This window comes from Helianthus annuus, chromosome 15 (assembly GCF_002127325.2).
Source record: "Helianthus annuus cultivar XRQ/B chromosome 15, HanXRQr2.0-SUNRISE, whole genome shotgun sequence".
Taxonomy (NCBI): Eukaryota; Viridiplantae; Streptophyta; class Magnoliopsida; order Asterales; family Asteraceae; genus Helianthus; species Helianthus annuus.
This window is the reverse complement of record NC_035447.2, coordinates 28497883-28513440: the sequence shown is the minus strand read 5'-3', so window position 1 is coordinate 28513440 and position 15558 is coordinate 28497883. Positions and strand designations below refer to the sequence as shown.

Below are 15558 nucleotides of genomic sequence, written 5' to 3'. Positions count from 1 at the left end.
ATATTGATAATTGTGTTTGTTAGTTGATTACATTATTCGTATTTAAGTCATGTAATACACGTGGTTATTCAATCTTGCAATGTACGGGTTTTTAAAGATGTAACTTTTTTATTACTTAGTATATAAAATTATATTTATTCAACCCGTATAATACACGGGGTTCTAACCTAGTTTTACAATAAAGTATAACACTGACATTACAATCATATACACATCTCTATCCTTAGATACAACTATGATATAATATAACTAAGAATAAGAATAAAAACTATAGTTAATTGTTATTTTAACCTTTTTGAACAATCTATAAATTATATTTAAACAATTAGCGACCTAAAAAAATAAAAAAAAATAATGTGAACCTACTTTGACCCGACCAAAAATTTAAAACTACCTACAACTCATACATATAGTTTAAAGTACTTTATAAATATTGAAACAAAAAGTTGAATTTAACTATTTAAGAACAAATCGTCACGGAGACGACACCGTTTCGGCAGAGGTAATCGTGCCCTTCTTGTTTTCTCCCATTAACTGCTCCGCTGAGAAACTTTACTAAAACGACTGTCAGTGAGCCACCCAATCTCACAGACAACACTCTCACAGGTGAAGAAATGTGCATGTTCCTTCAGTTCAATGACATTCGATTCAATGCTAATCATCTTCATTTTGAGCTTTTGAATAACCTCTTACATGTATGTTACTTCATTTGATTCATTTATTGTGATTTTCATTCAGGTTTGATGACCTAGGGTTCCGAAAACCGTTCGATTTCAGGTATGTATGTAGATCTGAAGCACATTTCGTTTAAAATGTGGCTTATAGTGTGAATTTTTGACTTCGATTCAGTGTTTTTGATAGATGTTTAGATACATTGCTCCAGTTTGTACTTGATTGATACAGTTTTTGTTTATTTACATGTTACGTACCGTAATGATTTTGCTATTTGAGTTTTAGTTTTAAACAGTGTTTATCGTTTACGAATTGAGCTTTTGATTACCTCTTACATTTGTGTTATGTGATTTTCGTTCGAGGTTGACGACCTAGGGCTCTGAAAACCGTTTGATTTTCAGGTACGTATGTAGATCTGAAGCACGTTGCATTTAAAACGTACCTGACAGTGTGATTTTTTGTTTTCGATATCAATTATCAAGTTGTTGATAGATGTTTAGATGCTTTGCTCCAGTTTCTACTTACTGTATGCAGTTTTTATTGAATTTTTGTTTATTTACGTGTTATGTATCATCTAATCATTTTGCTGTTTAAGTTATACTGATTTTGATTCTAAATGACATTCGATGGAAGGCACAATCTCAACCAGTGTTTATCGTCTTCGAATTGAGCTTATGATTGCTTTATACATGTGTGTTGGTTTTGTTTCAGGATTGACGACTCAGGGTTCTGAAAAACGTTTAATTTTCAGGTACTTATGTAGATCTGAAGCACATTGTGTTTTTGATAGATCTTTAGATGCATTGCTCCAGTTGTACTTAATTTATGCAGTTAAGTATCATCTGATGATTTTGCTATTTAAAGTTAATTGATTCTAATTCACACTAGATCTACTTGCTATGCTACAGTTGCTTCATTTTGTAATTGCTAAATATGTGTGTGTGATCGAATTTCTAACCAGTAAAAGGATAGGTGTAGTGGAATCGTATATGAAAGTTCACCTAGATCTATGAATTTACATGATATGCTAAAAGTTAAAGATCTATGTAATTGTCTGGTTGGATTGATGTATATTGCATTAATTTATACAATAGGCTGGTATGGGCCCCTTTTATTGGGAACTTTTGTAAAGAGGCCAACTGTACTTTAAATGAGGAGTATCTTTCAGCAAGTCCATTGTAGGGGCTATTTTTTCACTTGTAAGTTGTAATGATGGGAACTAATAATGTATGAAAAGTAATACTTTAGAAATCTTTATTCAGATTTAGTAAGTGGACACAAATTGTTGTCTACGTTCAATAGTACAGTGTTTCTTACCCTGTAGCTTCTCTGAAGGTTCATTTCTGACTCACACAGAGATTTGAAGGTTATACTAGTTCTAACAGGCAATCAGGCATCTGTTAACGATGGGGAAATCTCCTGGAAAGTGGATCAAGACTGTGCTTTTTGGGAAAAAGTCATCAAAATCTAATCTCTCTAAGGTAAGAAATAGCTGTCTATGCAGTTGATGCGGTAAAAAATCGGATATCGCTCATGGACCGATATTTGAGATATCGGTTATCTCGGTGGGATATCGGTAATTTAAATATCATGCAGAATTTATATATATAGCAATTTAACACTAACAATTCAGTATACTCTCATACCATTAACAAATTAACCTTTTACAACTTGCAAAACACTAACAATTGTAGCAAGTAGGAACTGATTAAGACTTGAAACACTAACAATTAACAATTAAGACTTAAAACCTAATAGCAGCAATAAGAAGAAAGACGAAGTGTAGAAGTAAGAAGAAAGGTACTGATATCGGGAAAATCGGTGATATATCAGTCAATATCGCCGGTAATATCGGTACCGATATTCTGACACCAATATATTACATGTAGACTGATAACTATCACCGATATTTACTGCATAGTTGGCTGATAGACGCATCGCTAGTATATCAGTATATGTTGTGGATTGTATATGTCATGACTGAGTACGTATTACTTGTAAAATCTGTATAGTGTAAACTTATGCATGCGAGAAATAAAGCAACTAATTTCTTTCGATGGATTGACAAACAAACAATTAGATTCTTATTTCTGTATTAATAATTCTTGAAGGGTGCTACTTTAGACAAAAAGGCATCCATCAACCGTAAGACACAATCAAAGGATTCTGATGCTGATTCTATGGTGATCTCAAGCCCAGTGCCTCATGTTATGCATGCTAGTGGAGAACATACAGAGTTAGAGAAGGCAACCAGCACCAACCTAACAAGTGATACAGTTGAAGTTGTAAGAAGTAACTTGGCGTTGAATACTGCAAATGAAGATGAGTTTATCAGGCTAGAGCAAGCTGCCACAATGGCACAGGCAGCTTGCAGGGGCTACTTGGTAATGTTCTTTTGATTGATTCAAAGCTTTCAATAAAGAAAAATGCTGCTTAGAATTATATTTCTAATGAATAATTGCATGTGAAGGCTCGTAGGGCAATTTGGGCCATCAAGGGCATTACAAGGCTTCAAGCACACATTCGTGGCCATTTGGTTAGGAGACAAGCTGTTGCTACTTTGAGTTGCATGCGTTCAATTGTCGAATTTCAGGCACTAACTCGTGGCATAATTGTCAGACTTTCTGTTGATAATCGTCACGTGCTCCAAAAATTCACAGCAGGAGAACTTTTGGTAACTAACTACTGTTTTAACTAATTCATTATGTTCTCAGGTTCCCCGTATTTTAGTTATTCCATAGACAGTACATTGTTGTTTCATACATAACTTTCTTTTTTTTAGGATAAGAAAAATACGGGTTTACTTAAAAAATCTCTCCGATCAGAGAAGCTATCAATAAATGCATTTGGCACTAAGGTATCCTCAAATACATACATGAGACATCATCTTATTTCATCATATATTGGAACCATTTGTACGTTAGAAGTTTTATCATTGTTATGGAGTTAACGAACCAGATGAAAATGGCAAGATTTCAAACCTCTGAGGTTTGGCCAGTTTGGCCAGTTTTGCGACTTTCGTCCAAAGGTTTGTTTTTCCGCATCTGGATCCAAAAGGTTTGAAATCTTGCCATTTTCATCCGGCTCGTTAACTCCATCCATTTTTCTCCGTTAAGTCAGGGGTATTTCCGCCTTTTTTGTTAACTTAAAGGGCAATTCGGTCTTTTTCACTTTATGTAAAAGCATTTAGCATAATGCACAAGTATTCAAAAGACCGAATTGCCCTTTAAGTTAACAAAAAAGACGAAAATACCCCAGACTTAACGCAGAAAAATGGATGGAGTTAACGAGCCGGATGAAAATGGCAAGATTTCAAACCTTTTGGATCCAGATGCGGAAAAACAAACCTTTGGACGAAAATCACAAAACCGGCTAAACCTCAGGGGACGAAAATGGCATTTTACTCTTGTTATATTTATAGTCATTATTCTTATTCTTGAGAAATTGACATATGCTTCATTGCTTATTTTAGCTTGTTGCTTCATCACACTCTACCATGCCCTTAAGCATCCAGTATGATCCCACTGAACCGAATTCAGCGAGAAACTGGCTTGACCGTTGGTCAACTTCCTACTTTTGGGAACCGCTCCCCAAACCGAAAAGAGTTCCCGATACAAAGCCTAAAAGAAAGCAGATGAAATCGCAGCATGAAGAAACAGAACCCGCGAGGCCAAAGAGAGGTGCTCGTCGAGTTTCTGCACCGAATCTCGAGGGTAGATTGGTTAATTCATCCGAAAATGAAAAATCAAAGCCTACGTTAAGGAAGGTGTCTAGTCAGCAAAAGGACTCGGTGCAGGAGCAATCTCATATTGAACTCGAGAAGGTGAAACAAAGCCTACGAAAAATTTCTGTTTCCGTTTCATCTGTCGGGCCATCAGAAAAGCCTGAAATCATAACCGAAAATTCGGAAACTAGTTTGGGCACAGATCAGTCTTTTGAAAAAGTAAATGATTTAAATGATGAAATGACCATTTTGCCCCTGCCTGAACCACTTCCCGTTCCACCTCTAGAGGAGGATAAAGCTAAACCACCACACAATGTTTTGCAAGATAATAATCATACTGTTGAGATTGACCCTCCTGAGATAAATGGCAAAGAAAGTCAGAAAGCGAGAAGGAGAAAATCTTTTCCGGTGAAAGAAGAGCATCATCCCGAGAGTGTGTTACAGAACACGCCCACTTTGCCAAGTTATATGGCGGCAACTGAGTCGGCGAAGGCCAAACTCAGAGCACTGGCGCTGGAAGATGGAGCTGAAAGTGGTTTTGTTAGGCGGCATTCTTTGCCGTCCTCTACCGGAAAACTGAGCTTGCAGTCTCCTCGGGTGCAGAAGGCTTTACAAGCTAATGTCAAAGGATGGAGTAGAAGTAACAAATCCCAGATATCAGCTAGAGATGGTAAGAAAATCTACATTCGTGTTATTTGCTTTGTTATATTCTTATTATGCACTTCTATTTGAGTTTCAAAAGGTGGCAAAAATGGATTTTTTTTTGTAGGGGTTGAAATGCGGCATGTTGTGCAAAATTTTTAAATATTTTTTTTTTTGTAGAAATGTTTTGTGTATCAAATACAAAATAAAAATTGGAAATATTTCCATAATAAATAAGTTTTTGAATAAAATGATTTAGAAGTTTTATGCATTAAAAATGCGCTTTTAAGTTAATATCAAGCGTTCCCGCTTAAACTCTTTCCGCACAATTTTTGACTTGAACTAAAACACGGCACATAAATTATTAGGTTTTGGGTTGTCACATCTAACCCATTTAATTAACGGGTCTTGTTCGGGCTGACCTCTTTTATCCATTAAATTAAACATCCATTTAATTAACAGGTCCACCCGTCAACCCGTTTAACTCGTATGTTACAACGCGCCAACTTGTTTAACATGCTTACAACCTGATTACAACCCGTCATCCTGTCAACCCATTTTACCTTCTTTAGACAAGACGGGTTAAACATGTCGTGTTCGGGTTACACGACTTTCAGTGTATTTGGGTTAGGAGTGATATGTATGCCACAAATAAATATACGAGTCGTGTTTGGGTCCAATGATTTAACCCGCCAGCCCAAAACCCCATCAACCTGAAGGATACCCACCCCTAGTTTCCTGTATAATTAACTGTTTTTTATTTGTTTTTATTTTACGTGTTTGATCTGTTAGAGATTAAACATAATCTGAATCATCTATTTGGAAATAAACAGGTCAAGAATTAAACTTGATTACATTTACCATTTCTCGTAATTTCAGATAAGATGCTTCAGACCGGGTGGAAGAGGTGAGTGCGGATTTCCGTGAACCCTTTGAGTAAGAAGTTGAGAGACCGTCTCTTGCAGTTTGTCAAGGTGTCTACGTGCGAACTACTGTTGTGGGGCATTGCTAGATGTTAAGAAATAACTTGTAACCGGTTGTTTTATCTAATTTTCTTCTGCCTTTATTAGCGAATTTCAGAATGTATATGTTACATCAAGTAATATCAAATTGGTACTGTCAGTATAGTGATGAACCCATAGGTTATTTTGGGGGCATTTGTTTTAAACATCATTGACGTGTTTCATGTTAGACGTGTACGTTTGAGTTATTTTTAGTTTAGAGACGGTTACTTTTACGGTTTACTTGTTTATGTTATCTTAGTGATACATGTTGTCCGCTTCTTATCCTTATTGTAATTACTGTAATCAGCCTCTCAGTTTCAAGCACCCACATGCTCATTGGCAGGTCTTTTAAGGCTTCATCCTTTTTACCTACCCGGTCAGGAGGCCCATTCAGCCTACGGTAAGTGCAATGTGATGAACAAGCCAAGTGTTTGACGTTCACGAATCACGAGTGTTGTCAAATGCTTCATAAACATAGCTCATTAAAGGTAAACTTTCAGGTCGCTGGTAAGGAAAAGGCTGAAGCGTAGCCAAGGGCGTATTAATTAATAATTAGTACCAATGAGTGTGTAAACGGTCAACCCAACTCGTTTTGATCTGCACTAAAAAAACTCACCCATCTTTAAATGATTCATAGGTGGATACTTGAGTCTTATCCCCTTTCGGATCATCTTTAGCTAGTCCAAGATCAGAGGGCTTTGTACTATAATACTGAAGCAAATAACGTAAGACTAATTGATGTTATAGATGACTATAATGAAATAAACTTCAAAAGCCACAAAGGGCATCTAGTAAAATATTAAATGTCATTGTTGAGATTACGCATTGAACTTCCGGTAATATATACATAACCAAAGAAGTGTGTGATTATTGCAAAATAAATGAAACAAAAGATACGGTAAGATAGCCGCTAGGACAATTATTGCATGGGGTCTACCCAGGGCTAGATGCACAGACGGATGATATATTGATATGAACATTATGAGCTGTCTTGAAATAAAACGAGTCGTTGATACCATCTTCTAGGCTCTTCTCATTTTTCTTCCACAACATGAACTCGAAGAAGGAAAGATATAGAAGGGTCATATGGAGAATGTGATTAGAAATAGAGTCTGACGACGGGCCAATAGGTTGCCCAACATGACCCGTCTTGGGCTCCTCTCATGTAGGCCCAACTGGTAAAGCCCAAAATATGATACTTGCCCGTTAAGGAATTCTCCCATACAAAATGGGCGGGAAAGAGGCATTTAGAAGACACAGGAGCATTAAATGACTGATAAGAAAAGGATCTCCGGCTGGCACTGTACTTCCGAGCTAGTCTCATTAAATGAAGGCAACGATCTCGCCGTTGGGGTTCAGACACGTGTCTGAGTCCCCCAAAGATAGTCAGAAACCGTTAGATCATCTCAGTATCGTCCCATTGAAGAGATAAGGTCTCTCGGCTATATAAGAGAGGTAAAAAAGGATCCATTTCTCAAGTCTAAGGTATCTCACTTAATGCTCTCTCATTTATTCCGACCATAATTCTCTCACATTAAATACACACATTTACACCCGATTCACACAACAGAGATTGTTCCGGTGATTATACTCATCGGAATAAGCTGCTCTCTTACTTTCCGGCAAGTTTACTTACTCTCACGCCGGAGCTTGGTCACAGATCCCCCCTCCGGGGCCCTCCGTGACGAGGCTAACGGTTTCCTTTTTTGTAGAGAGCAAAGGCTGGAGTATTACGACGTCAGCGAAGACCCTTTGAACGTCATCCAGGAATTTCGGGATTCGACAGAGTCCGACCACAATGATCGAATTTACTATCTTCATGCATAAGCATGCTAGGTTACGTGGTAGAAAAAAAGACTTCAAAACCATCACAAACCTCCTTTTGACATTTCGGCTACCTAATGAAAACTTTTAAGACCTTTATAGCACTGAGCAAGTTTCATTTAGTGGGTGGAGATACAATAGGAAGTTTATTTGGTTAGGAAGGCTAGGAAGTGATCTTGACCATCCATTTAGTTAATCAATGGCTAAGATTAAATGAATGAACTTGAAGAAAAAAAAAAGAGGCGCGTGGGTTTGTTAAGGGCATTCTAGTCAATCCAGCACAATAGTTTCTCTCTCCTCCAATTTCCCCCCCATTTTTTAAACGTTAATAACTTTTTCATACGACATTATTTTTTTATAAAAATTGCACAAAAAAAAAACGAGCGTTTTTTATCTTTAAAACGAGTATACTATTGCTATATTTAAAAAAAAATTTAAAACCCAGTTGCGTACAACGCAATAGAAAACCCCCAGTTACGTAAAACGCAATGAAAAACAAAACCTAAAAAATGACATTTTTCTTAAACGCAATGCACAAAAAACACAAAGAAATGTCTTTTACCTAAAACGCAATGCACCCAAAACACTTAAAAATGTCTTATTTCTGAAACGCAATGGCCAGAAAACACTTAAAAATGTCTTATTTCTAAAACGCAATGCCTAGAAAACACATAAAAATGTCTTATTTCTAAAACGCAATGGGCTAAAAACACAAAGGAAACTGTTCTCTCTAAAACGCAATGAACTGAATACACATAAAAATGTGTTTACCTAAAACGCAATGAGTAAAAACACTTAAAAAATGTTTTATTTCTAAAACGCAATGACCAGAAACTGTTGTTCACAGAACCAGAAACTGTCTAAAACGCAATGACCAGAAACTGTTGTTCACAGAACCAGAAACTGTTTTTCACAGGACCAGAATCTAACTAAAACGCAATGACCAGAACCTGTTGTTTACAGAACCAGAAACACTGTCTACGAATGCAATTTTCCAGAGGCAATTTACAGAAAATTAATTTTTCTGATGCATTTTTATTACAACAATTTAATCGGAAAAAAAACTCTTATTACAGCTCAACCCCAGCCAGGGGCTCTGCCCCTTGGACCCCGCCAGGGGCTGCCGCCCCTGGGTCCCCGCTACCAGGGGCGCTGCTCCCGGACCCCCGCCAAGATCGTAAAACGTAATGACTAAATCAAAAACCCAGATCGTAAAAATGAAATTAAAGAATTTCTTACATGGATCGAAGTGATTTCTTCAACAATTAACGAAGTTTGAATGATAGAAACACTTATCAGCGCTCGAATCGAACGAATCGAGTGATTATCTTCAAAATCACCGGAAAAAACGAGATTTTTTTATGAAATTAAACTGGGTTTTCTTCAAAAAAGCTGAAGAACACGTTGATCGGGTGTTTGAATCATTGATTTGTGATGAAAATCGCACTATAATGTAGTGATTATTGAGATAGAAAGTGAAGAAATGGTTGAAGATGGTGGGTTTTGAAGTTACTGGGTTTTGAAAAGGAAGAAGAAAGGATTGGATTGACTAAAATACCCTTTTTCTTTATTTTAAATGTTGTCACATGTCCTAATCCTATTGCTTCCTACACTTCCTAGCCAAAATAAACTTTCTATTTGATCTTTTCCCTTCATTTAGTTGCCTAAGGTAGTGGAAAGGACCCTGTGTAAACTTAGAAATAAAAAAAAAAACCCATAAAAGTTGCATGGCCAATCCCATTTTGCCGAAATTTCATGTTTACATTTTAGAATAATTGACAAGTACTCAAGTAGGGTTCGTCGATATTATCGTGTGGTTCCATAAACGTTTTGATTAGATCGAACCTTCGGCCTAGGTAATTTTGGTTTTGATGATGCGGTTTTTCTGTGTGATGAGCCCCCCATTTAAATACTAGAAAAAAGAGTTTGATAATGAGTTTGATTTAAATGAGGTAAAAATTGCGATGTTATAGTTTAAAGAGTTAAATGCAATTTTAGTTCCTGTGGTTTGGGTCATTTTGCCAGTTTAGTCCAAATGTTTCATTTTTCCCTTATGGGTCTAAAAAGGTTTCAGCGTTGCCATTTTAGTCCACCGGATTAACTTCATCCATTATTTGTGTTAACGAGAAAGGCAATTCGATCATTTTAGATGGTAAAGGGATTGCAGCCATTGGACAACGGGCCTTTCTCACGAGTTTAGCAACCTGGGCGACCAACTTGTACAATTCGGGTAGGTTGCGGCCGTGTACCCACCCTACTTGATGCTACTCGGAACAACTCGGGGGGGGGGGGGGTGTTTGTCCACTAGAGGTGCACGAATCGGGTTACGATTTGAACCTGAACCAGGTTCAAACCGGTTTGAAGTGATGATTAAAAATGTCAACCCATGTGAAACCAGTTCGGGTTGGGTTCGGACCAGGTTAGGCTCTCAAACCGGGTTCAACCCTATATTTCAACCCTATTAAATAATTTGGGAAAATGTCACATAATAGTAACCAAGTTTTAAAAATGTTCTAATTTGGTCACTCGTATCGTTTTTGTCCCAATTAAATAACTTAACATTCAAATCAAGTCGTGTCCTTTTTTCCATGAGTCAAGAAAAAAATGAAGCATAAGATGTTGGGGCCGGATTATTTTAATATATGAAATTATATTTATTAAAATTAAAAATACTTTAATTAAATTAAAAATTAAAAAAAACAAGTTAAAATACGCGTCATCACTCGATGTTAGCATCAAATAAAAGGGAAAAAATAAACAAAAATCCACATAACCACGGTTACCTATGTAATGGATGAAAAACCCCTTAATTTTAATGAAAAATAAATGTTGAGTGACCTGATTGGAACACTTTTAAAACTTAAGTAACCTAATTAGAACACTTTTCAAACTTGATTACTATTCTACAAAGTTACTCCTAAAATATTCTTAAGAAAATATTAAATATAATAAACATAAATAACAAAAAGGTTCACACTTTATATATCTTTTGTGTTTTACAAGTAAAACATAATATCAAGCCGATGATCTCTAGATCAAGTGGTGGAAGGCTTGCATTTCTCTTGAGAGATGCAAGTTCAACTCCCACTTGGTGCAGAGTGAGGCATTGATGGGCAATAATAGGAGATTAGGGAAACCTGGGTTCGATCCTTGAGCCAAACGGGTTTTACCAGTAATTTCACCGTGCTGCCTACGGCGGGTGGGTTACCGGGTTTTCTCCAGAATTGGTGGTGGACTCGGGTTACTCTCGAAGTACTCTGTTTGGTCCAGTGGGTGCCCCGAGAGTGCTCGGGATTGATTCTGTTGGCCGTTCAAAAAATAAATAAATAAATAATATCATTAAAGAAAATAATTACGACACGAATAAAAAAAATTTCAAAACAATTCGTCTTCTGCGATCGTAGTTGTAGTTTAGCATTTAGGGTATGTTTGGCAAAACTAGCTGGTGGCTGGAAGCTGGAAGCTGGAAGCTGGAAGCTGTTAGCTGTTAGCTGGTGGTTAAAAGCTGGTAGCTGTAGCTTTTTAGATATATTTAATGGGCACAACTAAATATTTAAAAAGTTTGTGCATTAAAAAGTTTATTATCTTTAGAGGTTAAAATAGTCATTTTTCCCTAAAAGCTTGTAGCTCCTTCTAAACGCTACTGGTAGGAGCGTTCAACCAAAAGCTTCAAGCTCCTAACCTAAAAGCTTCAAGCTCCTTCAACCAAACAAGGCTTTTTATTGAGTAGGAGCTTTTTCATAAAAGCTTGAAGCTTGAAGCTTCTAAAAGCCCCTAAAAGCTCCATGCCAAACATACCCTGAGCTTCTAGCTTTAAGCTTTTAAGAAAAAGCTCCTACTTAATAAAAAGTCTTGTTTGGTTGAAGGAGCTTTAAGCTTTTAGATTAGGAGCTTGAAGCTTTTGGTTGAATGCTACTACTAGTAGCGTTTAGAAGGAACTACAAGCTTTTAGGGAAAAATGACTATTTTAACCTCTCAAAATAAGAAACTTTTTAATGCACCAACTTTCTAAATTTTTAGTTATGTCAATTTTGGTAATTTTATGCATTTTATTAAAAGCTCCAGCTACTCTACCAAACACCAAATATATCTAAAAAGCTACAGCTACTAGCTACCAACTTCCAACCACTAGCTACCAGCTTTCAGCTACCAGCCACCAGCTACTTTTGCCAAACATACCCTTAGACTTCTTCATCATTTGTTAGTTTAGCATTAAGATATGCTTTCCTTATCCAACAAACAATCACAATATTATACAAAAACAAAATTACAAGTAAATTATAAAATTGTAGTTGACTGGTTGGTGTCATTTATCAGGAAAAAAATGACAAGAGAATCATTTTTAAAATCAACAATTATCTCTTGAAATGTAAAATAGTTGTTTACTTGTTTCTCGAGCGGGTTCATTCAATAGGGTTCAAATCGGTTTGGTAAATCGGGTTGTGTCCTGCGAGTTACAAACTGCTGGGTTGAAACAGGTGTAGCTGAAAAAACATCCAAACAGAGTACTGCCATACGGGTTGAAAAGGGTCCTAACCGGGTTGGCTATAAATAGGGTTAAACCCGGGTTCGGGTTGGATAGGGTTGTCGGATTCGGTTTCTAACGCATTTTAGGGTTGCACCTGTAGCCCACACCACCATAAGGATAATTTATGATTATAATATATATATATATATATATATATATATATATATATATATATATAGGGTAGGGTTCATAAGTGAACAATGATTTATTTGTGAACAAAATGAACTTATCCTGACCATTGATTTTGTAGATCTAGATTTTTTCTTTAGTGGCAAGATTGTAATTATCTTTTGTAACTTACATGTACTTTTGTCACACCCCAACCGATGGCGGAATCATCGGGGTGCGGCACTGAGCGAAACAGATTGTTCAGAAGTTTCCACAACAACTATCATACAATTCAGTTATATAACACGTCCCATACCGTGTTCCAAATAATAACAAGTTATCATAGAAATCAACTAAACAATATGGGAACTGTTCCGACAACTCAGATTCTTAATTATTACAGACCGAATTAAATATTGTTTTAAGACTTCTAGACGGCTAACGGTAGATCTTACTGACTACAGGTGCCAGTACAAGATCTACAGAGAACTATGGCCCTGGAGCAGGTATGTGGACACTGTCCTAAGGTCACAGGCTCCTAGAAGCTTATTATTGCCTCGCTTCCCTAGCACGCTAGTAGCTTAAACACCTGTCACATACGTTAAAATAAAAGTCAATACATATAATGTAAAGGTGAGTACACAAGTTTGATATAGCATATAAAGTTCGAGAAGTTTACGCATAACCAAGCACGTACACAAGGGCAAACGATGCATGTAAATTATCAACATGGGACCATCGATACCAATGACTTCGAGTTGACTGTCCGAGACAGTTCGCAATACATGATTACCACCGTAATCCATGCAAGTAATTGTCCTTAGCAACCCCCGTGTGAACGGGTGCTGAGTCCAAACTATAGTACTACGTTGCTAAAGCAGGCAGATAGCACTCCACGTGTAAACATAATAAACAGCAATCATTTAGACAAGTAATACATGCAAGTAGGTTAGCGTTCTAATAGTTTGTGTTGTTTGTGAATTTGATAGATTACGTATGTAACACCCAAAAGTGCGGAAAGCAAAAAGGGATCGAGTATACTCACAGTGGTTGATCGTGGATTGAGAGGAGCACTGAGAGTAGGTTAGCCTGAATAGTTCGATAACAATACAATGAGTAATGCGGAAAAAGTGAACAGTGGAAGCTGGATCGGATAGACCATTCGATCGGACGGCTGTTCGATCGAGTGGGCTGTTCGATTGGGTTAAAGTCCGTTCGAACGTCCCGTTCGATCGGCCGGCTGGCTCGATCGGCTGGTTCCTTCAAGTGGATTGTTTCTTCCTTTGATGTGAAGGATGTGTTTGTGTATGATGGTTTGTACTTTTGAAGTTTTTGCAGCATTACCTTTCAAGTTGGCCGATCGAACAGTCCGTTCGATCGGTTGGTCCAACCGATCGGTTAGCATTGCACACTTGGTAAGTTGTCACTCGATCGGGTGGCATGCTCGATCGGGTGACATTCCAATGTTTCGAAAAGGTTCAGCGTTGAAGTGTAGTATCTCATGATTCGATGAGTAATGTTTACAATCGAGTGGCTCGATCGATCGAACAGAACTCACTCAATACTACACCTTGTGAGTTTGTGGGCCCAGATGCTAGTCGATCGATTAGCCTAGTCGATCGGCTGGCTTAGTCGTTCGGTTGGGCTGTTCGTTCGAATAGCCTAACCGTTCGGCCAGCTTCTGACCTGGTTAGTCCGTCACCTAGCACTTGGTTATTTCCCGTTATTCTATTAACGTTTTTAGAGATAGTTGGACCACAAGTTGAAACATAAAAACCTCAGCCTTTACTTTACTCACTGACTCGGCTGGAATCACCCAAGCTCGGTCAGTGAGCGTTCAAGGACCTAAGTTTAACGTTTAACTTGAAATCGGTAAATCTCTTGATAGGACCCGAATCTTGAACCATGTGCTTGTTTAGAATGATTTATAAGTCGGTTCAAGCTTCGTTTCTCCGGTTTGAATGCAAAAGGGTTGAAAGATAGATGAAAACCCGTCTTTCAATCCTTTTCCACCGTGAAATGTTAAGATCTTTGGTAGATTTTAGGTTGTTCATGTGGAAATCGGTTAGATCCAAGTTATTCATGGTGGAATGATGCCAAACTTAGTGTTCTTGAAGAACACCATGATGACATCACCCAAGAACACCTAGATCTTGGTGATTTCACGGTTGGAATTCAGATTTTGAAAGATAGAAAGATGGAGAATCGATTAATGAACAAGATTGTACAAAGATTGGAGTGAAATACTTACAGGTTTGAGAGAAATCTGAGAAATGGCGAGAATAGAAGGCTGGTCGGTCAGAGCTTTTCCAAAAGTGGAAAGCTTGACAAGGACAGCCCTATTTATAGGCTTCCAAAAGTGGAAAGGGTTGGCTGATCGAACAGCATCCCTGATCGAGCGGCTGCCCGATCGAACAGCCTGTTCGATCGGCTAGCCTGTTCGATCAGGTTGCCCTGTTCGATCGGCTTGCCTGGTTTTGAGTGTTTCGCGGCGATTTTTGATATTTCGAGTTCGATAGTTGAGGAGTAGAGTAGGATAGAGTTTCTATTCAAATTACTTTCAGTCCCAACTACTATATCTAACATACAAGCATCCTTACAACCTATTTTCAAAGTCGGTTTCGATTGAGTTTGATTATCCTTCGATTCTTGATTGATTTTGATTGATTCACCACACACTTTAACATAAAGTAAGCATGCACAAGTAACACGTAAGGCACACACACACACGTATAAAAGCATTAAAATTATCCACACTTGAGTTCGATGATTGATTTGATTAGCTTGATTATTGATTGACTAGCTTTATTGCATTGTTACTTCCTATCATTCACAGTCGGTCGTTGATTCACAGTTCGATTATCGGCCGATTAGTTTGATTATACAACACTTACTCCACATAATATGAAAATCAAAATGAAACTAAAATAAAATTAATCTTTATTGATCTTTAATTCCAATAACAGTCAACTCTTGACTTTGACTTTGACTTTTGGGAGAACACGGGGTGTTACAACTTTAATAGACACAAGGGTATAATTGTATTTTTCTATCTT

At 37.4% G+C, this 15558-nt stretch overlaps 1 protein-coding gene across 9 annotated transcripts; it reads left to right on the top strand.

Annotated features, from left to right (window-relative positions):
• The first annotated feature begins 504 nt into the window (after positions 1-504).
• LOC110911140 (protein IQ-DOMAIN 31) lies at positions 505-6282 on the top strand. 9 transcript variants are annotated; one of them, XM_022155726.2, is made up of 10 exons: positions 513-606; positions 739-777; positions 1035-1073; positions 1384-1423; positions 2058-2153; positions 2784-3056; positions 3143-3346; positions 3455-3529; positions 4145-5066; positions 5918-6282. In XM_022155726.2, the coding sequence occupies exons 5-10, from the start codon at positions 2079-2081 to the stop codon at positions 5947-5949; spliced, it is 1581 nt and encodes a 526-aa protein (XP_022011418.1). In that variant the 5' UTR covers positions 513-606; positions 739-777; positions 1035-1073; positions 1384-1423; positions 2058-2078; the 3' UTR covers positions 5950-6282. The 9 variants fall into 9 exon arrangements, with proteins under 9 accessions (XP_022011419.1, XP_022011412.1, XP_022011415.1 ...); XM_022155722.2 differs by having other exon boundaries at positions 2029-2153; XM_022155724.2 differs by having other exon boundaries at positions 2008-2153.
• Positions 6283-15558: the final 9276 nt, after the last annotated feature.

Excerpts from the sequence above, each read along its gene's own strand:
- LOC110911140 (XM_022155727.2), top strand. The coding sequence starts at position 2,079 with ATGGGGAAATCTCCTGGAAAGTGGATCAAGACTGTGCTTTTTGGGAAA. Across the intron at positions 2,154-2,783 it reads CAAAATCTAATCTCTCTAAG|GGTGCTACTTTAGACAAAAA; the intron begins GTAAGAAATAGC and ends TAATTCTTGAAG. Across the intron at positions 3,530-4,144 it reads TAAATGCATTTGGCACTAAG|CTTGTTGCTTCATCACACTC; the intron begins GTATCCTCAAAT and ends TGCTTATTTTAG.